The 24,501-nt window shown below is 40.1% G+C and overlaps 5 protein-coding genes across 9 annotated transcripts; all 5 read right to left on the bottom strand.

Moving 5' to 3' along the window:
• Positions 1 to 970: 970 nt before the first annotated feature.
• LOC107225015 lies at positions 971 to 3,634 on the bottom strand. 5 transcript variants are annotated; one of them, XM_046745290.1, is made up of 8 exons: positions 3,448 to 3,634; positions 3,219 to 3,260; positions 3,095 to 3,121; positions 2,816 to 3,012; positions 2,602 to 2,725; positions 2,106 to 2,231; positions 1,830 to 1,999; positions 971 to 1,728 (listed from the first exon to the last, which is right to left on the bottom strand). In XM_046745290.1, the coding sequence occupies exons 1-8, from the start codon at positions 3,455 to 3,457 to the stop codon at positions 1,603 to 1,605; spliced, it is 822 nt and encodes a 273-aa protein (XP_046601246.1). In that variant the 5' UTR covers positions 3,458 to 3,634; the 3' UTR covers positions 971 to 1,602. The 5 variants fall into 5 exon arrangements, with proteins under 5 accessions (XP_046601246.1, XP_046601248.1, XP_046601247.1 ...); XM_046745292.1 differs by having other exon boundaries at positions 3,427 to 3,633; XM_046745291.1 differs by lacking the exon at positions 3,219 to 3,260.
• A 1,314-nt stretch (positions 3,635 to 4,948) lies between these two features.
• LOC107225010 lies at positions 4,949 to 6,774 on the bottom strand. Its single transcript, XM_046744678.1, has 7 exons — positions 6,623 to 6,774; positions 6,507 to 6,533; positions 6,103 to 6,299; positions 5,796 to 5,919; positions 5,582 to 5,704; positions 5,336 to 5,505; positions 4,949 to 5,144 (listed from the first exon to the last, which is right to left on the bottom strand). The coding sequence occupies exons 1-7, from the start codon at positions 6,675 to 6,677 to the stop codon at positions 5,028 to 5,030; spliced, it is 813 nt and encodes a 270-aa protein (XP_046600634.1). The 5' UTR covers positions 6,678 to 6,774; the 3' UTR covers positions 4,949 to 5,027.
• Positions 6,775 to 8,800: 2,026 nt separating this feature from the next.
• LOC107225025 lies at positions 8,801 to 10,605 on the bottom strand. Its single transcript, XM_015665328.2, has 7 exons — positions 10,472 to 10,605; positions 10,356 to 10,382; positions 9,952 to 10,148; positions 9,645 to 9,768; positions 9,431 to 9,553; positions 9,190 to 9,356; positions 8,801 to 8,998 (listed from the first exon to the last, which is right to left on the bottom strand). Exons 1-7 carry the CDS (start codon positions 10,551 to 10,553, stop codon positions 8,882 to 8,884), a joined length of 837 nt encoding a protein of 278 aa, XP_015520814.2. The 5' UTR covers positions 10,554 to 10,605; the 3' UTR covers positions 8,801 to 8,881.
• Positions 10,606 to 12,509: 1,904 nt separating this feature from the next.
• Positions 12,510 to 14,210, bottom strand: LOC107225026. The gene is made up of 7 exons (XM_015665329.2): positions 14,074 to 14,210; positions 13,958 to 13,984; positions 13,554 to 13,750; positions 13,261 to 13,384; positions 13,052 to 13,174; positions 12,818 to 12,987; positions 12,510 to 12,730 (listed from the first exon to the last, which is right to left on the bottom strand). Exons 1-7 carry the CDS (start codon positions 14,126 to 14,128, stop codon positions 12,620 to 12,622), a joined length of 807 nt encoding a protein of 268 aa, XP_015520815.1. The 5' UTR covers positions 14,129 to 14,210; the 3' UTR covers positions 12,510 to 12,619.
• Positions 14,211 to 17,595: 3,385 nt separating this feature from the next.
• On the bottom strand, positions 17,596 to 23,960 carry LOC107225021 (cytochrome P450 CYP12A2). Its single transcript, XM_046746038.1, has 14 exons — positions 23,170 to 23,960; positions 22,865 to 23,061; positions 22,597 to 22,798; positions 22,348 to 22,504; positions 22,021 to 22,269; positions 21,729 to 21,947; positions 19,965 to 20,193; positions 19,601 to 19,844; positions 19,294 to 19,490; positions 19,022 to 19,223; positions 18,792 to 18,948; positions 18,468 to 18,716; positions 18,169 to 18,387; positions 17,596 to 18,094 (listed from the first exon to the last, which is right to left on the bottom strand). Exons 1-14 carry the CDS (start codon positions 23,448 to 23,450, stop codon positions 17,987 to 17,989), a joined length of 2,910 nt encoding a protein of 969 aa, XP_046601994.1. The 5' UTR covers positions 23,451 to 23,960; the 3' UTR covers positions 17,596 to 17,986.
• Between the last annotated feature and the right edge of the window lie 541 nt (positions 23,961 to 24,501).

The following is a 24,501-nucleotide window of genomic DNA, read 5'->3' as shown; positions in this document are numbered from 1 at the left end:
CAGCCTACGTCGTGTCGCGAAAATACATATACCTCGATACGTGCAATTGCATAGAAAAAAAAAACGGACATTTTCTACACGCAGTGCGCGAAGTACGTTGGGTTGTTTGGTTTTAGCAACGTGTTTTCGAGCAAAGTGTCGCGAGGCAAACAACGTGGATGAGGGTGCGAGAGTTTTCTCCTAGAGACAGTAATAGCGAGAAATACACCTCTTCGTATCAAGTTTAATTAAGATAAGTTTACGACGCCTGCGACTCGACGATGGTGAAAATACACTCGGCAAACAACGAATTCAGCATTTTACCACTCGCCATATATATTCGCACGTCTATTCGGGACAACTTATGGCTATCGAATTATACTTGTTTGTTTTTCGATCGAAGCTTGGATTTGCTCGAAGCTTTGCTATCAGTCTGGATTTTTTGGTATTTAATTATAACGATATAATTAAGAAAAAAAAAAAACTTTGGCTCATTTTTCAATTAGACGGAATCGGACTCGTTCATCATTGCTTTATTAGCGCGATAAAGGTCCCTTAATTTCTTCACGTCTCATTTAAAGCAGCTCACGGAATTCACGTTTATTCTTCACCGCCTCGCGTCTCAGTTTCAGCTTAAAATCGTTATTAGATTCGGTTTTTCATCGGCTTAAAGCGAGACTTTATACCGTGAATGGTGTGATCTCGAAGGAGATGTCAGATCTCCCTTGAATAGGCTGCAGGTACTTTAGCTAATCTTTGAAGCGTCGGATAGCCTCTTGACTTTCAACAGGCTCGCGAATTCTACTCGCTATCAGGTCTCATTTTGAACGATCTTCAAAGGGCCGATCTTTGATTAATTTACTCATTCATCCGTTGCTAATTCGCTTGAAGAAAATTGAATCAGCAAATACGTTACCAACGATTTCCAAGCGATTCAAAAATAATTGCTATTTCGTATGTTAAAAATAATACTAAACTAATTTATTTCAGGGATTCTTTATCACAATTTATTGGTCGACGAATTTTTCAGTTCATCGCTATTCTTACAATATTTTTTTATACTTAAATATCTCTAACAAAATTCCTAATTTACAGATTTACATTGACTAAACGGAACGCAGATAGCCTGCAATGACTGCGGATAACTGTACCCGAAAATACAGGAAAAAAGGGAAATGATCAATCAAGCTCGGAAGCTGAGAGAAAATTTTAATTCAGGTATGCGGCGCTGTTGTGAATCACGTGAAAAGGTTTTCATTCGCTTGAACGTTTGAAGAACAAAAAAAAAAAAAAAAAATAGAAAGAAAAAAAACAGACGAAAAAAATAAATAAATAGACTACGCGTAGAAACGTGAAGTGAACCGAACAACAAGCCGGATATTTTTATCGGAACCAATCCATTAACAGTAAATGTATGTGTTCGAATTTGTTCATTTCTCGTCTGTTTTCAATCGCGTTAAAAAGCTTCGTTCACCAGCGGAGCTTCCAGCAGCGTTTCGAGCTGTTTTTACTGTCTCGAAAATAAATCCGTCGCGAAGTGAAATAAATTACAATTTGTTGGAGAGAAACTCCGATTTTCTAGTCAACAGCTTGCACGACGTCAAGAGTCATTCGAATGCTCGGCTAGTCTTGGTGAGTCGTATCGCATTGGAGGCTAAGCGGGTCGTTGATAAACCAGAAATGAAATGAGATCAGACCGTACTTTTTAATGTCTTCTGCAATACACTTCGGCGCATCGGGAATCGTCACCTGTAAATACAAGTAGAAACAAAGAAGAAGTTCACCATTACTCGTGGAAAAATTGTAAACGACAAACTCGCCAAGTGACAGATAAACTTCCAAAAGCTCACCGCTTCCGTCTGCAACGGAATTGTCTCGAACCAAGTTCGCTTTGGGCCCGAACTCGCTTTTCCAATCATCTGAACACCGACGCCTATGATGTCCATTTTGTTAGCCAGAAGAAACACCGCCGGTATGTCATCGCATTTGGTTTCAGAGTTAATCTTGTAGTAATGCAGACCTGCAAACGATTTTGACATATTACTTTTTAGAAGTGTCCACAAAATTGACATTGTAACACGAACCCCAAGCTTTTTGGAATCACTTCGGGAAAAAAATCTACTCACCCATCCAAGGGATGCACTCTTTTCGCTCGTACGTCGTTTGCTCGACGAGGAGTTTCGTGTTTGTTGGAATTTTCGTGAGAGTACCGTCCCTTTTCTTCAGCCATATGCTGCGGGAATTCCCGCACTCTGAAACCACGGGTTTTCATTAAAACGTGACAATGGCGAACCCTGGAGTTTTCGCTTCCAGTCGATCCTTCGGAAAATACATTCATGCGCCTGGTTTCAGACCCACTTTATGAACCCGTCTCTGACTCTATTAACAATTTTCTTTTACACCGTCGGTCGATCCCGACGGTGACCCTTCCGCTCGTACACGCAGAGAAATTCTGTAAATCTAGACCCGAACAAATTTACCCAAATAATTGAGATTATTATCTCGTTTTGTCTGGAAAATGCAGGGATGGTACGGAAATTTGCGGATTTGAACTCTGCTGGATCTGGCTATGCGAATGAGGAACACGGTGGAATTTTTCCCCCATAAAAATGGAACACTTACCGCTTTGACGGAAGTACGCAGTCACCGTGTAATACCTTACGCCGTTCATGATCTTAACGCGTATTTCACTGTGTTTCCGGTAGTTTATCGGCATGTGTTGTCTGTCAAGTTCCTTCAGTGGGACCTGCGAGTTTTATTGCAAATTTAACCATCGTCGTTGTTACTGTTGCTCTTTGGAGATATTCTTCCAATTATTGATTCTCGGTTCACTTACGCCAACTTGAAACCCGATGACTCGACCGGTAGAAATCCGGTAAAATATGACGACTCTTGGGTCCCCGTGATATCCCATGCCAATTTCTCCCAACGGTAGATCGACGCCGACGATTCTTGTCCATCCCTGACAGCTCGCTGTTGTCATGGTTTGCGGTATGGTGTAGAAACCGTCGCTCGCGTTCTGCGACCATTTGCCTAAACGATCACTTTATTGACCAAGTGACAAATCATCGAGGGTTCAACGTTTTGGTTAACCTTGAAATAGTGCGATACGTACCAATCATACCGTTCCACACGTCATCTCCTGCGGGAGAAAATACGGTTACCGTTAGAATGTCTCTTTTCGGTATCAGAAATTAACGCAGTGTTTAATTACGGATTTAATTTTATTTTTTAATTACCTTTGGAGGTTGAAACTAATGCTGTGAGCACGATGATCGCTGCTATATTAGCGAACATATTTCGTTCGGTGAGTGGTCGTCGATTTATTAACGGTGATCGTACGCGTAAGTCGGTATTTGACACTTCGTGCATTTATACTTATCGCCAGTTATATACCGGAGTATTCAATTATGTATTTGCATTTCTTACTTGTATAAGAATACTTACTTATTTCTTTGTATTATTTACCTCTTTCCATTCATTGGTGTCAAGGGCTGATACAAGAGTAAAGAAAGAATGAAAATTCACTTTGCTTGACAGCAGACGACTCGTTATATTATATTTTCAACTGTATATCTGGGCCACATTTGGTTATTTATACCTAAGTATTTGCAATGTTTATAAAATGCACCTGTCGCATCGACCAAACCATTTGATTACTTTGCAATCGGCCCTGACACGTATCAGAGGATAGTCTTTATAAATTCGAAGGTTGCTTTTCGGTTTATCAGTTATAATTAGATAGAAAAATTGCTGGTTTCCCGGGTATAATTACACTCGAGCCTTAATTGTCTTTTCTTTTAACCCTATTATTATTATAGAAGCTAGCGAAGCGATGTAAGTCGATACGAAACGTAGTGTTTGAATGTCGAATAATCCATTTTTTGTCAACATTCATTTCACTAGCATTGATTACGCTTTGTACAATAAATCAAAGTAAACGAACTATTTGATGATTATTCGTACAGATCAATTGGTGCCATATTTTATAAAAGAAATGAGATGATCATTATCCGTTTTGGTGTTCGTCTTCAGCAGAGATGAAAGTCAACAAATAAGTTATGTGAATTTGAAATTCCCCTATTATGACGAAAGATTTTTTTGGTTCTAATTCAGATAAAACAAAGGTTTACTTAAATCGTAACAGAAAACTGGCTAGTTGACTCACTTTCACATACTGTATATTTTTATAAATTTCACAGATGTACAGTTTTTCATAAAGAATTGTTAACTTTTGTCCAAAACTGTACTGGCTTGTAGATTTTTTACGGAAAAAATACGAATCATCGTGAAAATCTACGAGTTATTATAAAACTATGCATATTTACAATATTTTACGAAATCAATTTTTTTGTAAAAAATTTTACGAAATGTCTTAATTTCCCTAAAGAATTCGTAGATTATATATTATCCAGATGGCAAAATGTGGTCTCGAAATCTTCACTGATATACGTACATTACGTAGTGAAGATGATAATTCCAGGACAAATTGTACATATCGCACCGACCCATTCACCCAGCGGGCTATCAGGATACATAATATCTAATTGGTCCTGAACAAATTTACCCAAATAATGCGACTGATTATTCCTGAACAGATACGGTTTGTCTCGGAGTCCCTATAAATACAGAGTCACTTTGTTGGCTGGAAACGAATTTGGACAATGTTTCGGGCCGGTTAAATGAATCATTCTCAACCATAGGTGTTTGTAGTTGAATAAAGCGAAGGCCTGTTTCCCGATTTTAATTAGACGATGCAATGAGTGTGACGTGACTAAATGCGTTTACGAATCCGCTTCTTTCCAAGGGTTGTAAATAAGTAAAACGTTTTCGTATATTCAGGTCCAGTGGAGACGTAAATAAATGAATAATTTGTTTGTACAATCGATACTTGAGTACATCGATAATTGCTAACGAATTACCTGAAATTGTGAATAGTGGTTTCATGGAGTAAAGCTGGTGCCAAATGTGGGTTAAAAACCATTTTTTATTGTACTTTGAAATCTTGGATGGATTCCAAGGGTTTCGCCTCATTTACAAGATACATTTCATGAACTGCAGGTGATGTTCTGAGGCTCGTCAACGAGCCAAATGTGGACGGAGGTGATTCCGTAACTAACAGTTGCGAGAGCAAGACAAACAGGTCCGTCAGAGGGAATGGCGGACTGCAAGAATAACGAAATTACTTTATTAAAACATGCGCCAGAATTGCTTGATCGAATGCTTAAAATTTGGAACAAAATTTGGCTGGCGGTACAAGCAGGCGAATTCAGGCAAGACGCTCGTCATCCTTGTAAAAATATTTATCTCATATCTCTAATTCTTCTTCATTTCCAGGTTGTCCCTTTTCGCTTACCGATGTAGTCGCTGGTGGGATGGTCTCCCACCAAACGCGTTCCGAAGAAGAAGTTACGGTTCCGAGGCCTTGAAAGCCGAAGCCCATAACGTTTTCTCCTTCGTATAGAATGAACCACGGGTACAAGCTAGAGCATTCGGTGGTAGTAGTTATGGGGTAGAAGTGATTACCTGAAAACATAAAAAAAAAAAAAAAATCCGTAAGATTGGTTACCGTTACTGCTTAGAAAGAGAAGTTAGTATTCACCCATGCTTGATACGCAATGTCCCTTATAGTAGCCCATTTCTGAGTTGATAAGAGAAGCGTTCGTCGGTATTTTACGCAGTCCGTCTTTTTCTAGGAACCAAAGTTCACGAGCACCGGAAGTCTCTGAAAAACCAGTCACACGATCGATTTTGTATTATTAAAGCATTTCATTTCGTAATTTGAATGTATCCAGTCTGATTCCGAAATGACGTACCATCGATGTAGAAATACGCAGTTACCGTGTAACATTCGACTCCTCCTACCACCTTCGTCGTTACGGCTGAGATGTTGGCATATTCCATTGGTTGACCTGTACCATCAACGTCTACCGCCGGAATCTGTGTGAATATTGTAACAACAGATGCACTATGAGTTCAGGTCTTACAATGAATTCAATCCACCTAAACGGGTGAATTCGACTTTTTGCTTTCCAGAGACATCGAGTGATCTTTGGAGATTATGCAGACTCTTATTGATCTGATCGTTGAATACGAGTTTGTGAAATAATTTTTTGAACTTACAGCAACTTCGACTCCGATTGCTGAACCATTTTCGGTCGAATAGAGGATCACGAATCTAAAGTCACCTTCGTAGCCGAGAGCTGTAACACCATCCGGTTGTTCGACACCCGAGATGTCGGTCCATCCTTGGTTTTGAGCTGATTCCAACGTCTGCGGGAGTTGATAGAAGTGGCTGGAAGTGTTCGCAGACCAGGAAGCTTTATGGAATCACAGATACGTGAGTACATGAAATATGTTTCGAGGTAACAAATGAAGGGTGAAAGACTGTCTTGATGTGAATTCATTTGAAATTTTATGCTCAATAAAGTAAAAAGTTATGTTATAGTAATAGTTCGTTTTCGGAAGGAATTCAGTGAAAATTGGATAATGCTTGATATCTATATGAAATCGAGGTAGTTACGTACCCACGAAACCGGTCCATACGTCGTCGCCTGAAATGTGGTAAAGAAATTAAAATTTATCAAAATAATGCGTTCAATCTACGGTGTTTTTGTTGATTTTTATGAGTCTGATTGCTCACCTGCTGATGCTGTATTAAAAGCAGCTAATGCAATTATCGCAATTTTAAGAAACATGATTGAGGTATTTTCGATTTTTGCGATGTGACATATGTACTCGTCAAACGCTACTGATTCATGGACGGAACTAAGATATCGGCAAAAACGTGAGCTATATAGTCTCCACGTCGTCAACAGATTCTAATTATAGTCTAATTATCAACCTGAGAAACGACACTTGTTGCTACTAAATTTTGTAGCTTATGTGTATAAAAGTGACTGCCCGGATTGAGAAACGCACATGTATATGTATCCAGTGTTTCATTATACGCAATTTATTAGAGTATCTCCAAAAGCAGTAAAAATTACAAACCAAGGTTACGAAATCATAAAAAAATCCCTGAATCGATGCACTTAATGTAATCTCTCATCATATTTTCAATAGACTTAGAAATTCTTGAATTTCAAACTGCGAATCAGATATATATTTAACTAAATTTCAATGTGTTGTACAAATTTGCCTGAACGCAGTTTCTGATTGCAACTGGATTAGTCGCTGATTCTTATTTTATGATTGAACCTACGAGACTCGTTCCAGATTTTGATTTCATGTTTGGAATCAGTGATCCAATGAACCCTCGGACGGGGCTCTTCTGAAACTAATTCTACACGCTCACACTTTTTCACAATGAATCGGATCGTAATCTGTATCTTGACGTATTCGAACAAGATCAGCCTTGTCGGCGATTTAATTTAAGGATTAACAAATTGTAGTGAAATCGCAGAGTCACATGGAGCCAGAATAATTTCATTGAGGCTGCGTAAGACTTTTGGATCGAAAATTTTTCGATATCTCTACACCCCAGTCTCTTTCGGCAATGTTCATGTCAATTTTACAAACAGGACACCCTGTGTATCGTAATAAGCGTACGAATAAAATATTCCACGCAAGCAACACGTGGCTTAAAAGACAAATTCTGTCAACGTACATGTTCATAATTCCAAAAAAAGAGTATAGGCTGAAGTCTAATTGAAACAGCTGCACTTAAATGGGGGTCTTTTTCTTTTAGGTCCACGTGTCGTGCAAATCTTTTGGCACATCAGCCGCGATGAACGTATTTCGATTGGCTTGTTTAAATATGCTCGAAGATGTCTGGCCGACAGCTGGAGCAGAATATTTGTGACTCAAAGGACAATTTTTCTACTCATGCTTCACTTCATGTCCTTTTTAATTAAACTACCAGGATCGAATAGTACGATTTTTTGTTGCATTTTTTTACCTACAAATTGTACATATCGCGCCGTTCAGGATTTCAGGCGATTTCTAGTAATGTCATATTGGAATTTCGTGACCATATTCTGCTATTCGGGTGCATACGCGTGATCCAAAAACGTCGGCAAAGGAGCAGCAAATTTACTCGTCAAGATTTTCAATTTTCTGATAACACGGAACATGATATAACAAATAAATACCGGAGTCGAAGAGGTGACACTATGTCAGTAACAAACTTTAACCAGCCTCTTCCAACAAATTGACTTGGGACTAAGTTGGTCCAGAGTTACTTCTTTGCCATGGGAAGGGAAACGCAGATTGAGATGAAGGAGATCAAAGCGAAATCACGCAGCATTCAATTTCCTCCCATGAACTACGGATCATTTTAGGAGTAACACGTGACCGCTTCACTGTTTCCTCTATTTATGCCTCACCGCCCAACATACCCTCGTCCTGTTTCCACCCTGACCCATTCACCCAGCGGGCTATCAGGAGACATAATATCTAATTGGTCCTGAACAAATTTACCCAAATAATGCGACTGATTATTCCTGAACAGATACCGTTTCTCTCGGAGTCCCTATAAATACAGAGTCACTTTGTTGGCTGGAAACGAATTTGGACAATGTTTCGGGCCGGTTAAATGAATCATTCTCAACCATAGGTGTTTGTAGTTGAATAAAGCGAAGGCCTGTTTCCCGATTTTAATTAGACGATGCAATGAGTGTGACGTGACTAAATGCGTTTACGAATCCGCTTCTTTCCAAGGGTTGTAAATAAGTAAAACGTTTTCGTATATTCAGGTCCAGTGGAGACGTAAATAAATGAATAATTTGTTTGTACAATCGATACTTGAGTACATCGATAATTGCTAACGAATTACCTGAAATTGTGAATAGTGGTTTCATGGAGTAAAGCTGGTGCCAAATGTGGATTAAAAACCATTTTTTATTGTACTTTGAAATCTTGGATGGATTCCAAGGGTTTTGCCTCATTTACAAGATACATTTCATGAACTGCAGGTGAGGTTCTGAGGCTGGTCAACGAGCCAAACGTGGAGGGAGGTGAGTCCGTAACTAAGAGTTGCGGAAGAAAGACAAGCAGGTTCGTCGGAGGGAAGGGAGGCCTGTAAGAACAATGAAATTACCTTATTAAAACATGCGCCAAAACTGCTTGATCGAATGCTTGAAATCTGGAACAAAATTTTGCTGGCGGTACAAGCAGGCGAATTCAGGCAAGACGCTCGTCATCCTTGTAAAAATATTTATCTCATATCTCTAATTCTTCTTCATTTCCAGGTTGTCCCTTTACGCTTACCGATGTAGTCGTTGGTGGGATGGACTCCCACCAAACGCGTTCCGAAGAACTTGCAGTTCCGAGGCCTTCAAAGCCGAAGCCTATCACGTTTTCTCCTTCGTGTAAAATGAACCACGGGTACAAGCTGGAGCATTCGGTAGTAGTAGTTATGCGGTAGTAGTGATTCCCTGAAAAGATAAAAAAAAAAAAAATCCGTAAGATTGGTTACCGTTGCTGCTGCGAAAGAAAAGTTAGTATTCACCCATGGTTGGTATGCAATTTCCCTTATAGTAGCCCATTTCTGAATTGATAAGAGAAGCGTTCGTCGGTATTTTATGCAGTCCGTCTTTTTCTAGGAACCAAAGTTCGCGAGCACCGGAAGTCTCTGAAAAACCAGTCACACGATCGATTTTGTATTATTAAAGCATTCCATTTGGTAATTTGAATGTATCCAGTATAATTCCGAAATGACGTACCATCGATGTAGAAATACGCAGTTACCGTGTAACATTCGACTCCTCCTACCACCTTCGTCGTTACGGCTGAGATGTTGGCATATTCCATTGGTTGACCTGTACCATCAACGTCTACCGCCGGAATCTGTGTGAATATTGTAACAACAGATGCACTATGAGTTCAGGTCTTACAATGAATTCAATCCACCTAAACGGGTGAATTCGACTTTTTGCTTTCCAGAGACATCGAGTGATCTTTGGAGATTATGCAGACTCTTATTGATCTGATCGTTGAATACGAGTTTGTGAAATAATTTTTTTTACTCACAGCAACTTCGACTCCGATTGCTGAACCATTTTCGGTCGAATAGAGGATCACGAATCTAAAGTCACCTTCGTAGCCGAGAGCTGTAACACCATCCGGTTGTTCGACACCCGAGATGTCGGTCCATCCTTGGTTTTGAGCTGATTCCAACGTCTGCGGGAGTTGATAGAAGTGGCTGGAAGTGTTCGCAGACCAGGAAGCTTTATGGAATCACAGATACGTGAGTACATGAAATATGTTTCGAGGTAACAAATGAAGGGTGGAAGACTGTCTTGATGTGAATTCATTTGAAATTTTATGCTCAATAAAATGAAAAGTTATGTTATAGTAATAGTTCGTTTTCGGAAGGAATTCAGTGAAAATTGGATAATGCTTGATATCTATATGAAATCGAGGTAGTTACGTACCCACGAAACCGGTCCATACGTCGTCGCCTGAAATGTGGTAAAGAAATTAAAATTTATCAAAATAATGCGTTCAATCTACGGTGTTTTTGTTGATTTTTATGAGTCTGATTGCTCACCTGCTGATGCTGTATTAAAAGCAGCTAATGCAATTATCGCAATTTTAAGAAACATGATTGAGGTATTTTCGATTTTTGCCATGTGACATATGTACTCGTCAAACGCTACTGATTCATGGACGGAACTAAGATATCGGCAAAAACGTGAGCTATATAGTCTCCACGTCGTCAACAGATTCTAATTATAGTCTAATTATCAACCTGAGAAACGACACTTGTTGCTACTAAATTTTGTAGCTTATGTGTATAAAAGTGACTGCCCGGATTGAGAAACGCACATGTATATGTATCCAGTGTTTCATTATACGCAATTTATTAGAGTATCTCCAAAAGCAGTAAAAATTACAAACCAAGGTTACGAGATCGTAAAAAAATCTCTGAATCGATGCACTTAATGTAATCTCTCATCATATTTTCAATAGACTTAGAAATTGTAGAATTTTAAACTGCGAATCAGATACATATTTGACTAAATATCAATGTGTTTTACAAATTTTCGTGAACGCAGTTTCTGATCGGAACTGGATTAGTCGCTGATTCTTATTTTATGATTGAACCTGCGAGACTCGTTCCAGATTTTGATTTCATGTTTGGAATGAGTGATCGAATGAACCCTCGGACGGGGCTCTTCTGAAACTAATTGTACACGATCACACTTTCTCACAATGAATCGGATCGTAATCTGCATCTTGACGTATTCGAACAAGATCAGCCTTGTCGGCGATTTAATTTAAGGATTAACAAATTGTAGTGAAATCGCAGAGTCACATGGAGCCAGAATAATTTCATTGAGGCTGCGTAAGACTTTTGGATCGAAAAATTTTCGATATCTCTACACCCCAGTCTCTTTCGGCAATGTTCATGTTAATTTTACAAACAGGACACCCTGTGTATCGTAATAAGCGTACGAATAAAATATTTCACGCAAGCAACACGTGGCTGAATAGACAAATTCTATCAACGTACATGTTCATAATTCCAAAAAAAGAGTATAGGCTGAAGTCTAATTGAAACAGCTGCACTTAAATGAGGGTCTTTTTCTTCTAGGCCCACGTGTCGTGCAAATCTTTTGGCACATTAGCCGCAATGAACTTATTTCGACTGGCTTGTTTAAATATGCTCAAAGATGTCTGGCCGACAGCTGGAGCAGAATATTTGTGACTCAAAGGACAATTTTTCTACTCATGCTTCGCTTCATGTCCTTTTTAATTGAACTACCAGGGTCGAATAGTACGATTTTTTGTTGCATTTTTTTACTTGAGATTAATGAAAAAAACCACAAGCAATGGATTCACATGCCAAAAAGTCATCGAAATACATGAATAATTGTTTGCTCGATACAATCCAGCGGAAAGCTCGAAATTTTTGAAATCAAAAAAATTCAGGGAGTTTTCGCGTTTTTGGTATGACCCAGTTACAATACATTTATTGTTTTCCCTTCAATCTAATATTAATTACGATTATCTGTTGTGGCAACAATCAATGCTACGTGCATCGTTGGTACATTTGCACTTCGTAAGTGTTCATGGAAAATTCCAAAATGACATTGTTCGATTGACACGTATTGACGCAATTGTGTTTCCTCGCGATACGGGAAATTCCATTACAACATTGAACTAGAAATATTTGGCGCCAGGTTTCCTGGCAATGTTATCCTAGTTACGAATAGTCGATAATATAAACAAATATCGACTCCAGACTTGTAATCATTGTCAGTTATCACGTGCAGGAAACCAGTGATGAGATAAGAAGGGGAGGTTTGGTCCAGTCGATACAACTTTTTAGTTGAGATTACTAATTTCAAACTAGATTTTTACGACTCTTTGAAGGTCATTTAGAACACGTAAGAATATGTGGTCAACGTTAGCGCGAATCACGACGAGTCTGTCTGCTGCGAGCTGCAACACTTGATAGTGTCATGATGAAGAAGGTGAATAATTATTATTTTTTGCAATTGTATTTGCATGTCAGCTGTAGAATTACTACGAATTCTCAATTATGCGGTTTTCACTAGGATAAGACTAGTGCCGAATGTATAATACGGTAAAATTTTTTTATCATGACTGTTTATTTTTTGCCAAATAGCAGACGTTTCATTCCATTTATAAAATATATTACATCGCCTTATAGTTTCTGGACCATCCAACTTCAGCTGCAAGTGATGTCCTGAGGAGTATCGATTAACCAAATGTGCAAAGAAATGACTCCATACTCGTATATTGCATTCACCGCACAAGTTGGTGGATCACGGACAACATACTGTAAGTGAGAACGGTTAATTTACCTCAATGACTTATCAAATCGTTCTACTTCATTATTACTTCAACACGTTCTTCTCGTAATTACCGCTAAACTTGCTGGTGGAATGGTTTCCCACCAAGTTCGTTTGGAAGAAGAAGTTCCGCTACCGAATCCTTGGAAGCCGAAGCCAATTACGTTGTCTCCATAGCCCAAGAGAAACCACGGGTACAGGTAGGAGCAGTCAGAGGTAGAGTTCATATTGTTGTAGTGATTGCCTAGATAGTTAATACATGCTGATTGTCGTAAATGTGATCTTGAAAGAAAATCGTGAGTCCTTACCCATGGTTGGAACACAGCTGCCCGCATAGAATTCCGTTTTCGATGTGACCTCTGAAATGTTTGTCGGTATCTCGTGCAGTGAATTTTTTTCCTGGAACCAAATTCTGCGACTGCCAGACGATTCTGAAAGTTCAGACGTACTGACTCTTCAGGATAAAAGCATCGCACGTGGAAATTAAAACGTCTTCACTACACTTGCAATTACGTACCATCGATGGAAAAATACGCAGTCACCGTGTAGCAGGAGACTCCTTCTAGTACTTTGGTAGTTATTGCTGAAATGTTAGCATATATCATTGGTTCACCCGTATTGTCGACGTCTTCCGTTGGAATCTGTATGGAATATCGAAAAAATACATGCAAAACGGGATATGGTTAGGTTTGAATTCGATTTAACTGGACGGGTTGATTACCAACGAATATGACCGCACCAGCTTTATAAATCTATCAGTTTTGATGTGAATGTAGAATACGAGTACGCAAAATGATATTTGTTATTCACCGCGATTTGCACTCCGCATGCCGCACCAGTTTCGCCCGAATATAGGACCACAAGTCTGTAGTCACCATAGTAGCCGAGGGCTGTGATATTATCTGGTTGTTCGACACCCGAGATGTTGGTCCATCCTTGGTTTTGAGCTGATTCCAACGTCTGAGGGAGTTGATAGAAGTGGCTGGAAGAGTTCGAGGACCAGGAAGCTTTATGGAATCACAGATACGTAAGTACATGAAATATGTTTCGAGGTAACAAATGAAGGGTGGAAGACTGTCTTGACGTGAATTCATTTGAAATTTTATGCTCAATAAAATGAAAAGTTATGTTATAGTAATAGTTCGTTTTCGGAAGGAATTCAGTGAAAATTGGATAATGCTTGATATCTATATGAAATCGAGGTAGTTACGTACCCACGAAACCGGTCCATACGTCGTCGCCTAAAACGTGGTAACGAAATTAAAATTTATTAAAATTATGCGTTCAATCTACGGTATTTTTGTTGAATTTTGTGAGTCTGATTGCTCACCTGCTGATGCTGTATTAAAAGCAGCTAATGCAATTATTGCAAGTTTAAGAAACATGATTCAGATATTTTCAATTTTTGCGATGCGATGTATGTGGTTCTCAAACGCTACTGATTCATGGACGAAACTAACATATCGGCAGAAAGGTGAGCTATATATAGTCTATTGATATATAGATATATATCTATATCAACCTGAGAAACGACACTTGTCGCTACTAAATTTGTGGCTTATTTGCATAAAAGTGACTGCACGGATTGAGAAACACACGTGTATATGCACCCAGTGTTTCATTATACGCAAATTATTAGAGTATCTCCAAAAGCGGTAAAAATTACAAACCAAGGTTACGAAATCGTAAAAAAATTTCAGAATCGATGCACTTAATGTAATCTCTCATCATATTTTCAATAGACTTAGAAATTCTTGAATTTCAAACTGCGAATCAGATATATATTTAACTAAATTTCAATGTGTTTTACAAATTTTCGTGAACGCAGTTTCTGATCGGAACTGGATTAGTCGCTGATTCTTATTTTATGATTGAACCTGCGAGACTCGTTCCAGATTTTGATTTCATGTTTGGAATGAGTGATCTAATGAACCCTCGGACGGGGCTCTTCTGAAACTAATTGTACACGATCACACTTTCTCACAATGAATCGGATAGTAATTTGTATGTTGACGTATTCGAACAAGATCAGCCTTGTCGGCGATTTAATTTAAGGATTAACAAATTGTAGTGAAATCGCAGAGTCACATGGAGCCAGAATAATTTCATTGAGGCTGCGTAAGACTTTTGGATCGAAAATTTTTCGATATCTCTACACCCCAGTCTCTTTCGGCAATGTTCATGTTAATTTTACAAACAGGACACCCTGTGTATCGTAATAAGCGTACGAATAAAATATTCCACGCAAGCAACACGTGGCTGAAAAGACAAATTCTGTCAACGTACATGTTCATAATTCCAAAAAAAGAGTATAGGCTGAAGTCTAATTGAAACAGCTGCACTTAAATGAGGGTCTTTTTCTTCTCGGCCCACGTGTTGTGCAAATCTTTTGGCACATTAGCCGCAATGAACTTATTTCGATTGGCTTGTTTAAATATGCTCAAAGGTGTCTGGCTGACAGCTGGAGCAGAATACTTGTGACTCAAAGGACAATTTTTCTACTCATGCTTCGCTTCATGTCCTTTTCAATTAAACTACCAGGGTCGAGTAGTACGATTTCTTGTTGCATTTTTTTACTCGAGATTAATGAAAAAAACCACAAGCAATGGATTCACATGCAAAAAAGTCATCGAAATACATGAATAATTGTTTGCTCGATATAATCCAGCGGAAACCTCGAAATTTTTGAAATCAAAAAAATTCAGGGACTTTTCGCGTTTTTGGTGTGACCCAGTTACAATACATTTATTGTTTTTCCTTCAATCTAATATTAGTTACGATTATCTGTTGTGGCAACAATCAATGCTACGTGCATCGTTGGTACATTCTTACTTCGTAAGTGTTCATGGAAAATTCCAAAATGACATTGTTCGATTGACACGTATTGACGCAATTGTGTTTCCTCGCGATACGGGAAATTCCATTACAACATTGAGATAGACATATTTGGCGCCAGATTTTCTGGCAATGTTATCCTAATTACGAATAGCCGATAATATAAACAAATATCGACTCTAGACTTACAATCATTGTCAGTTATCAACATTATGAAAAACAGCATGTGCAATTATTGCGATTTCAAGAAACATGATTCAGCTTTATTCCGCGCCCTTGGGCAGGACGATTCACATTCGAAGTGTCCACTCAACATTTTGCATTAGCTTCAGTCGATGCAAAAATTGAAGATTTTACTAGAAAAGTCATACCCGGAATTGCCACGTGTGTTTGTCAACTGATTATATTAGTTCAGGTGTAACGTCCGCAACATTTCGTGAAATTTAACCAGCTGAAGACAAAACCTCATACTGTATTTCATATAAAAAAAAAAAGAATAATTCAAAAAACACTGACACAGAGCGTGTCAGACCTCTTGATTATGGGTTCTACTGAAACTTTTTGGATTGTATCCTAAGTCGGTGACTTGTAGTTTTTTCTCGCAAGCAGTTCTTCACTCTTAATAAAGTTGACAATACCAGCAATGTGATGAGTAAAATGCTATGACAAGTGAGACCTGTAAAATATTTTTTATTCGAATATAAATTTTATTATTTATTTTTTTGTTCTTTGTTCAAGTTTCGATGCCTGGATCTTATAGACCTAAGTGTCAATGGATTATATTGTTTCCGAGCTGTAGGTAGTAAAGTATAATCTTGGCTATCTTCCACTTTTCAGGAAACTCCGGCGACTCGCCGCCACAGTTCTTGAACAGAATCTTGAACTGCGAATTTTGGGTAATCTAGTTTCTGGTAAATTGCGCGAAAAAAGGTTAGGTAGATAGAACAATGCATCGGAATACCCAAATTTCTAATGGAAGTAGCGAAAATAGTCGGAGGAGACGAGCAAGGCGAAATGGAGGAATATTGATAGAAGTGCGTAACATCAAGACAGCGTGGCGGATGCGTCAGGGACCAACCTTCATGAAACTCGACACCAACGGAAGCTTGCGGTCGTGGACCGCGACTTGCCAATTGCAGCCAAAATAACGACGACGACGACGAAGAAACCAGAATGCACATTATATAATAATACTGGGGCCCGCCGTGTATTGCCCCCTCCATTAGTCGTAAAGGCATTGACCCAATTGCACAAACGCAGGCAAAAAAATGGGGAACGCGTTACCGCATCGGCCCGTTAGTAATATTGAAACAGATGACGACTCAGGATCGTCACTGGACTCCGTGGTGTTAAAAATCCCGAAGGACTGGGTCACGAGGGTCAATCTTTTTACTATACAGTTAGCTGCATATCGTCAACGAAGCTGCATCTACGACATTACCTTCGGGATGTAGATAAGTCGTACGTACGATCAAAAAAAAAAAAAAAACTGGTAATTGCAGTGAGTGAAGGACTTCTGGTCGGTGACTACACAGAATGGCCTCTTCGGTGTCTTATATCGCTTCTTGTTCGACTGTCATACCTAAACTCTGACAATTAGTAGTTGCATGGCAAGTCCTATATTACCTATATATCTTGGTTCATTTAGTATCAGTAGTATCAGAAGCTTGCTGAATATTAGTAACCAAGGTTAATAGTAACGATAATTTCTTGTATTGAAATTCCCTTCCGTCTACCGCCACCTTCACTCAGTAGTACTAACTGTCAAAGACAGTGGCGCTTGGATCAATGAACCACCAAACGAGACAGCAGACTTCTTGCGGGTATAAAATATTTAGTGACGAAGTAGGAGTTGTCAGTTGCATTCACTTATGATGAGTAACTCTCGATAGGTTAACGTCCTCCGAACGCGACGCAGGAATCATTCTCTAGATTTTTAGGTTAATTTGCAAATTCATGACCTAACGTAATTGTCCAGTCTCTATGAGAAGAGAAAATATAAATGGGATATTAGAAATTCAATTTAATAAATTTAATTCGTTCACTTAATTAAAAGGTGGTGCTCCAATACCTGATTAAATGAATACAGTATACAGGGTAAATAAAAACTATGATAAATGTCCTACAGAGCAATTGTCACAGCCTGTGAAAAATACTTATACCAAGAGAGACAGTTTTGATTTTGACAACATTGAAAGCTTAGACGTGAAACACGTGTCACAAAAAAAAAATTGCGAAAAGTATACATATCAATAGAGAAAATCCGTTAACAAACGGATGGATGTACAAAATGTTTTAGTCGTATCATGAGATTACGTGAATGCGCACCGTAATGAACCTTGGTTATGGGTAATTCAGGGTTACCTATAATTAGAGGTCCTTATGATGCAGATCTCATGATTTTTGGGCTAAATGTCACTAAATTTGATTCTCAATGGCGTCGTTATAGTGTTGAGAAGTCCATTTTTCATCTCTAACGGTCCATAGTGCCATTCGAAGCGGAAGTTCCGCACCAGCTGAGGAGAAAATTTTGTATCATTTTTCGAAACGAATATTACCGTTAGTCAATAGAGTTCACTAGGCTAATTACTTTTATGAGGAGTGTTTCCATTTCAAGTTGTGAAAAACGTCTCCCGATGCAGGAACGAGGGCCAAAACCGAAGGGCATGTAAACGAAGGGATGAGCATTCTTGGTACAAGACACTGAGTTTGAGGATTCCCTGAGCCATCTTTCGGGAAGGAACTTCATGTTATCCGGAAAATGCTCAGGATCAAGGCTCATCAGCCCGTGACATATGACCACGTCATCCTGGAGAAAAAATGTTTTCAAGTACTCACTAAGCAGGTTCGAAAACCGTGAAATTTCTCAAGCTCGGCAAGTTCACTCACACCTTTGGGAATTCTGTAACCACCAATAACGACGTCTGAATTTGTTGTTCTAAGAACACCCATTGCGACTGGTGCCAGCCTCAAACTTTCTTTGATGATAGCCCTTAAGTATGGAATATTGTTCAAAGTCTTCGCGGTTACCGGTGACGTTTTTGTCGGCAAAACCTTGATGGCCTCTTCTCGCAGTTTTTCTTGAGCTTCGGGGTTTGTCGCGATGCACCACATTGCGCCGGAAACAGCAGTGCTCGTCTGATATGAACAATGAAGGTATTGAGACTAGATTGTGATATATCCAACGAGATCACCTAACCCATGATTACTTACAGTGTCAACCCCAGCCAATAGCATGTCCATTATCATCACTGTAGATGTCTGTTCATCGACGCTGATCAGTCTTTCCAGAATACTTGTATCGCCAACGTCCTCCGCTTTCTTCTCGGCAACACGTTGCTTCGCTTGATTCACGTATTTGCTCGTTACTCTAAAGAGTAGATCATGAGATAAATGAAAGCTGGAGAAAGATTTAGGTGCTATATCGTGTTCAAACATTGTACCTGGTCATGTTGTCTAAAATGTTGAATAACTTCTTCAGATTTCGAGTATCGTATAATTTCCATAACGATGGTAGTACTTCAAGCTTGTACATGAGCTCAAACATTTCGCTCACATTGTTGATGAAGACCTGAGGTTCCGAGTCTTTCGCAAGATTGGGCTCGAGGCATCCTACGCGATGATCGAACGCAATCACGCATATCGCTGGGAACAGAGGCTCATTTTTTTTTTATCATGAAAAGTATTGCGAATAGGATAAAATTCCGCTACTCACATTCCAGAGCCCATTTATGTATCTCATTGTTAAACGTGGCTGGCATCTCGAGGGATTCAGGATCTCGGAGACTGCGAATCATTTCTACGAAATCCATCGCCACCTGATCAACTGGACCCACGTGTGGGAGGATCGTCCTGGGCTGCATGAAGTACTGGTTAACTTTCACCCGGAACTGATGCCATTTCTCTCCCTGACTGTAAGTTAAGATGTTGTTCCAACAATATTAAGTGAGTGCTAGAGAGGTACAACAGATAAAACGTCAGGTTTTGGATTTATACGAAGTTTCACGGCGCAAGGATTTTACCTGGGAAGTAGACCATACTCTCCTTTGAAGAGGCCCTCCTTCCGTTTCCGGTACAGCTTTAGCGGCCCAGAGGTGATCCTGCTGGGCCAAGATCCTTCTGTCCGGTATATTTTCTCGGCATCTACCGGGTCGAAGAAAAATACGCAACGTCGTCGTCCCGGAATTCCCTCAAGTTTCACAACGTCCCCGTACTTTTGACGTAGCTGCTTCATCAAATCCGCTGTAGATATATTTTGGAATTCACCTGAAATCCATAATACTCGATTAGAATTACCTACTTGATTTGACTTCAAGCTCACTCAATCCTGTTTTAGAGCACTGAGATGTCATGTGCCGCGTGTTCCCTCAGCGTGATTCGACTTACCGACAACTGGAAGGAACCTCAGGACATTCCCAAGTACTGGAAGCGGTTTTGGTCCCGGGATGGACTCATAAGGCTTGGCAGCTTTCCACTCGACGTCAAAAGTACTTTGTGATTGAACGCCGGTTGCAGTAGTTGCACTTCTTTTTGAAATGATCGTTTCGGAGCGCGAGAATGCGAGCGTCAATCTGACGAGCGTTGAATTCCTTAGTATCATCTTGTAAAGTCGGCCCTAGGAAATGGAGTATCAATTATTTATTTGCTGTGGTATTCTGCAAGCTGTTCGTAATAGAAAAGACGGATGTTTGGGAAAAATTACCTAGTTTCAACAGTAATCAATCTGTTTAAGCGTACGGACTTTGTATACTTTTTCGACGTTGCGATGGAAGATAACGCTATCGTACCTACTCACCAACCAAACGTGCCTGACGACTCACACTCAGAGAGTGTCCCACTTTTGCCGCTCACAATAATTGATATATGCGAAGTGTTGCACTAAAGTTACTTGCTTTCAGCGACTGCGCAGTTGGCGGTAAATGCCTTCGATGACACAACCGTGTCGGTGCTCGTTGGAGGAATTAAACTTCGTGGATGATATTACGATGCTTGTTTGCGTCTGTATACAAGACAGTTTTCAATTTGGGAACTGTACAATAAGCCTCGTCAGCTATGCGACTGCATTCGACTGTCGCTTACTTCCGTATACCTGACCCCTCGCTTTGTACGCATCTAATCGCTAACAGGCTTATCTACATACTTATCGCTCGTTGACAACGATGGGCTCGATCTTTTCCACGAGTTTGCTATATAAGACAGCTAGTTCTTTGCTAATTATATTCGTTCATACAAATCGTTCGAATTTTGGTTATTGCCTCGTTACAATTTTCAACCCATTATATTTCAATTGCTTACTATTTATCAACAATTATAATTGTATTTCCCATTGTACGTCATGTCATTTTCAATTTTTCCCAAAATGCTTCGACTTGCAATTGTTATTTTTGGAAACTTAAAAAAAAAAAAAAAAACAAGTATCTTCATTGTTTTTCATTGGAAAGTTTTGTGTAAGTAATATCACTAGATTTTATCGTAATGTAACCGTGTCGTTCCTTTAAGGCCACACAGCGTGGTGTTTGGATGTGAGTTGAAAGTACGTTACATGCATAAAGTAAACGTTCAAGCAAATTATCACCGAGTAGTGGATACAGGTTTAAATAAAAACAAAGGCTGTGCTATAAATGATTCAATATTAATTAGTACCACAACCGTACTTTACAATTTGTACTATATAATCGGTTTCGTAACTTATGATAATAATGAAAAATTGTAATCTGCACTGCTGAAGTTACGTTATCAAGTCCTTCAATGCGTGAGCACTTAGCTGCTCACACTGTTCAGAATTTGCGTACAAATTTCATTCACGCAGTGTATTATCGAGGCGGTAATTGGCAATCAAGCTAGTTATCTGTTGAGCAGTACCGTAGAACGTATATTCAGGCTTTATATTATCAAATACTTGATACACTTCGGCTCTTTAAATTTCTTGCGTGGTGCATAACGAGCGATTAGCAAGCATATGGACATGCTTAAATGTCAATCACTTTAACCTGAAACGGTGACTCGACAGTATTTATGAATCCGCTTCTGAGCTTGAGCTTTCCACGCTTCCATTCCAAGTGAAAGTTCCTTACTATCTGTAATACAAATATCTTTTTTTTTACTTCCAAACTTGGGAGGATCTACCTCTAAATAATCTAGCCGGCTGACCTTGATCAGGAGCGTTTCCATTTCAAGTTGAGCAAAACGCCTTCCAATGCAGGTTCGTGGACCGAAACCAAATGGCATGTAGGCGAAGGGATGAGCGTTCTTGGCCGAGTGAGTTGTCCCAGCAGAATCCTTCAGCCATCTTTCCGGAAGGAATTTCTCTGGATTCGGAAAGTACTTGGAGTCTTTGCTCATCAGTGAGTGACACATGATCAAGTCATCCTAGATGAACAGATTCGATCACGAAGGTCGATATAAGTAGATCAAACTGTAGAACATGGAAAAGTCGACTTACGCCCTTGGGGATCCTGTAGCCACGAATTGCAACGTTTGTATTTGTGGTCCTCAAGTTGCCAACAGCGATTGGCATCAGTCTCAAACTTTCCTTTAGTACAGCCTTCAGGTATGGAATATTGCTAAGGACGTCTAATGTCACGGGAGAAGTCTTACTGGGCAGAACATTAATGGCTTCTTTCCGTAGTTTTTCCTGAACGTTACGATTCGTTGCTATGTGGTACAGCGCACCCGTGGCAGTGTTGCTTGTCTAAGTGTTGAAGCAGAGGTACAGAGACTGACTTGAAAATTTCTTACTCGTACAGTTATCTTATCCAGGATCACTTACGGTGTCTACTCCGGCTGTCAACATGTCCATTATCATCACAGTGGTTGTATGCTCATCGACGCTGATCAGTCTCTCCAGCATACTTCTGTCTCCGATGTTCTCCACCGGCTTCTCGGCAAGCCGTTGCTTTGCTTGATCCACGTATTTGCCAGTTATTCTAAACAAAAGCATGTTTTGAAACTAGATTTTCAGATTTTTATGGACGACTCAAGGCAGAGAAGATTTCTTGGGCAAACTGAGACGTCCTACCTCGTCAAGTTGTCCAAAACTCGGAAAAACTCTCTCAGGTTTTGGGTCTTGTAAAGTTTCCAGAGAGACGGTAGAATCTCGAGTTTGTACATGAGGCCGAACATACTGTGGACATTATTAATGAGGAGCTGAGGTTCGGAATCTATTTTCAGATTGGGCTCGAGGCATCCTATGCGATGGTCGAAGGCAATTACGCACATAGCTGCGAACAGAGGACAAATTTTGCCGCGGGTATGGGTATATAAGGGGGAAAAGTTCTCCTACTCACATTCCAGAGCCCACTTGTTCATCTCGTTGTTAAAAGTAGCCGGCATTTCGAGGGACTCGAAATTTCGAATACTGCGAATCCTCTCAATGAAATCATCCGCCACTTCGTTGATTGGACCGATGTGAGGCCGGATTGTTCTTGGCTGCATTAAATGTTGGTTAACTTTCGAACGAAACCGATGCCATTCTTCACCCTGGCTGTAAATTGTCATTTATCAAGTTAATTTTTTATTTTCCATTTTCACGAGGCATCGTTAGTCGAGGTTTAACTGCCGTCGATGAACTAGGAAGTGAAAGGTAACTCACCTTGACACAAGCCCGGATTCACCCTTGTACACTTCGTGTCTCTGCTCGCGATACAACTTAATCGTCTCCATCGAAATCCTGGAGGGCCAAGGACCTTCCGTCCGGTACACTTTCTCACAATCGTTCGGATCGAAGAGAAAGACGCAGCGTCGTCGACCCGGAATCCCTTCGAGCCGGACAATGTCGCCGTAGGTTTTACGCAATCGATCCACCATCTCCAACATTGGCAGCTTTCCGTATTCGCCTTGAACTCGCAGAATCTTGGGACTAGAATTTTTCATTGGAAATAAAATTTGTCGAAACGCTACTTACCGACGATCGGAATAAACTTTGGAATATTTCCGAGAACCGGAAGTGGCTCTGGTCCAGGTATCAGATTGTACGGCTTCGCAATTTTCCATTCGGCGTCGGCAGTTTCTTGCAAATTTTCATCGGACAGAACGACGGTACTCCTATGCCTGTTCGCGGAAACATTCGACCGCAATACTGCCAGCGAAAATCTGGCGAACGATGAAGTGTTCCGCATCATTTTCACCCGTCAGGCTGAATGGTAAATTAACCTTTATCCACACTTCCCAAAATATTTTACAATTTAATAACACCGTCCTTGATTTTCGACCCGTCAATTTGACGAGTAGTAATTTCGGTATCGTTTCAAGCACCAGACGGGATCATGTGTCCTTCGAATATTGCATTACGGGTCAATTTCCAATGCTCACCGCTTCAGAGGCTCCGATAATGTGGTGCACGAGCGATGAATTCGACGCCGGAAAAGTAACGCACGGTGGTTAATTGATCAATCGACGGATCAAAGTAACGCTCGATGACGTGCGGATAGAAGTACTGGCAAAAATAGAGTGCAGCTCGCATAAAACGCGACCGGTGCAACGTGCCTAGTAAGTGTACGCATTTCCTGGTACCGCCGAGTAGGAGGAAGGTGGACTTGAACTGTTGCTCAGATTTCCTCGTTTGCGCATTCGCAGGATGACGGACCGGATGCTGAAGATGGAAATTAACGGACCAAGAGCAGGTGCGGAAGAGCCTGCAGGGAGGGACGAGAATGTTGGGACCTTCTAAAACATGAAGATTCGAGGTACACGAGTATATCATTGAAAGCGTGGCTTTTATCGTCGGTATTAGAGGCTGGTTGACCACGAAATCCGATTAGTCGGGTGAACGTAAATGCTGCTGGAGGCGCCCGTCCGTCGAATGCCATTACGGCGCCGGTTATCCGGGGAGGCGTGAGCTGGAAGAGCAAGGGTCAGAGGGTCAGCAATTAAGCCCACCGAGTAAACTGGCGAGACTCGAAGGCAGTCAATTTTCATTTCTAAT

Source organism: Neodiprion lecontei, chromosome 7 (genome assembly GCF_021901455.1).
Source record: "Neodiprion lecontei isolate iyNeoLeco1 chromosome 7, iyNeoLeco1.1, whole genome shotgun sequence".
NCBI classification, from domain to species: domain Eukaryota; kingdom Metazoa; phylum Arthropoda; class Insecta; order Hymenoptera; family Diprionidae; genus Neodiprion; species Neodiprion lecontei.
The sequence above is the reverse complement of the archived record's forward strand: the minus strand, read 5'-3'. Positions and strand labels throughout refer to the sequence as shown.

Excerpts from the sequence above, each read along its gene's own strand:
- LOC107225010 (XM_046744678.1), bottom strand. The coding sequence starts at position 6,677 with ATGTTTCTTAAAATTGCGATAATTGCATTAGCTGCTTTTAATACAGCA. Across the intron at positions 5,920-6,102 it reads CAATCGGAGTCGAAGTTGCT|ATTCCGGCGGTAGACGTTGA; the intron begins GTAAGTTCAAAA and ends ATATTCACACAG. Across the intron at positions 5,705-5,795 it reads TGCGTATTTCTACATCGATG|AGACTTCCGGTGCTCGTGAA; the intron begins GTACGTCATTTC and ends CTGGTTTTTCAG.
- LOC107225015 (XM_015665314.2), bottom strand. The coding sequence starts at position 3,351 with ATGCACGAAGTGTCAAATACCGACTTACGCGTACGATCACCGTTAATA. Across the intron at positions 2,726-2,815 it reads TCATCGGGTTTCAAGTTGGC|GTCCCACTGAAGGAACTTGA; the intron begins GTAAGTGAACCG and ends TAAAACTCGCAG. Across the intron at positions 1,729-1,829 it reads TTCCGTTGCAGACGGAAGCG|GTGACGATTCCCGATGCGCC; the intron begins GTGAGCTTTTGG and ends TTGTATTTACAG.
- LOC107225026 (XM_015665329.2), bottom strand. The coding sequence starts at position 14,128 with ATGTTTCTTAAACTTGCAATAATTGCATTAGCTGCTTTTAATACAGCA. Across the intron at positions 13,751-13,957 it reads CGTATGGACCGGTTTCGTGG|CTTCCTGGTCCTCGAACTCT; the intron begins GTACGTAACTAC and ends GATTCCATAAAG. Across the intron at positions 12,731-12,817 it reads TTCCACCAGCAAGTTTAGCG|TATGTTGTCCGTGATCCACC; the intron begins GTAATTACGAGA and ends TCTCACTTACAG.
- LOC107225021 (XM_046746038.1), bottom strand. The coding sequence starts at position 23,450 with ATGAAAAATTCTAGTCCCAAGATTCTGCGAGTTCAAGGCGAATACGGA. Across the intron at positions 19,845-19,964 it reads GAGGTTCCTTCCAGTTGTCG|GTGAATTCCAAAATATATCT; the intron begins GTAAGTCGAATC and ends TATGGATTTCAG. Across the intron at positions 18,388-18,467 it reads GTTACAGAATTCCCAAAGGT|GATGACGTGGTCATATGTCA; the intron begins GTGAGTGAACTT and ends TTTTTTCTCCAG.
- LOC107225025 (XM_015665328.2), bottom strand. The coding sequence starts at position 10,553 with ATGGCAAAAATCGAAAATACCTCAATCATGTTTCTTAAAATTGCGATA. Across the intron at positions 9,769-9,951 it reads CAATCGGAGTCGAAGTTGCT|ATTCCGGCGGTAGACGTTGA; the intron begins GTGAGTAAAAAA and ends ATATTCACACAG. Across the intron at positions 9,357-9,430 it reads AAATTGCATACCAACCATGG|GGAATCACTACTACCGCATA; the intron begins GTGAATACTAAC and ends TTATCTTTTCAG.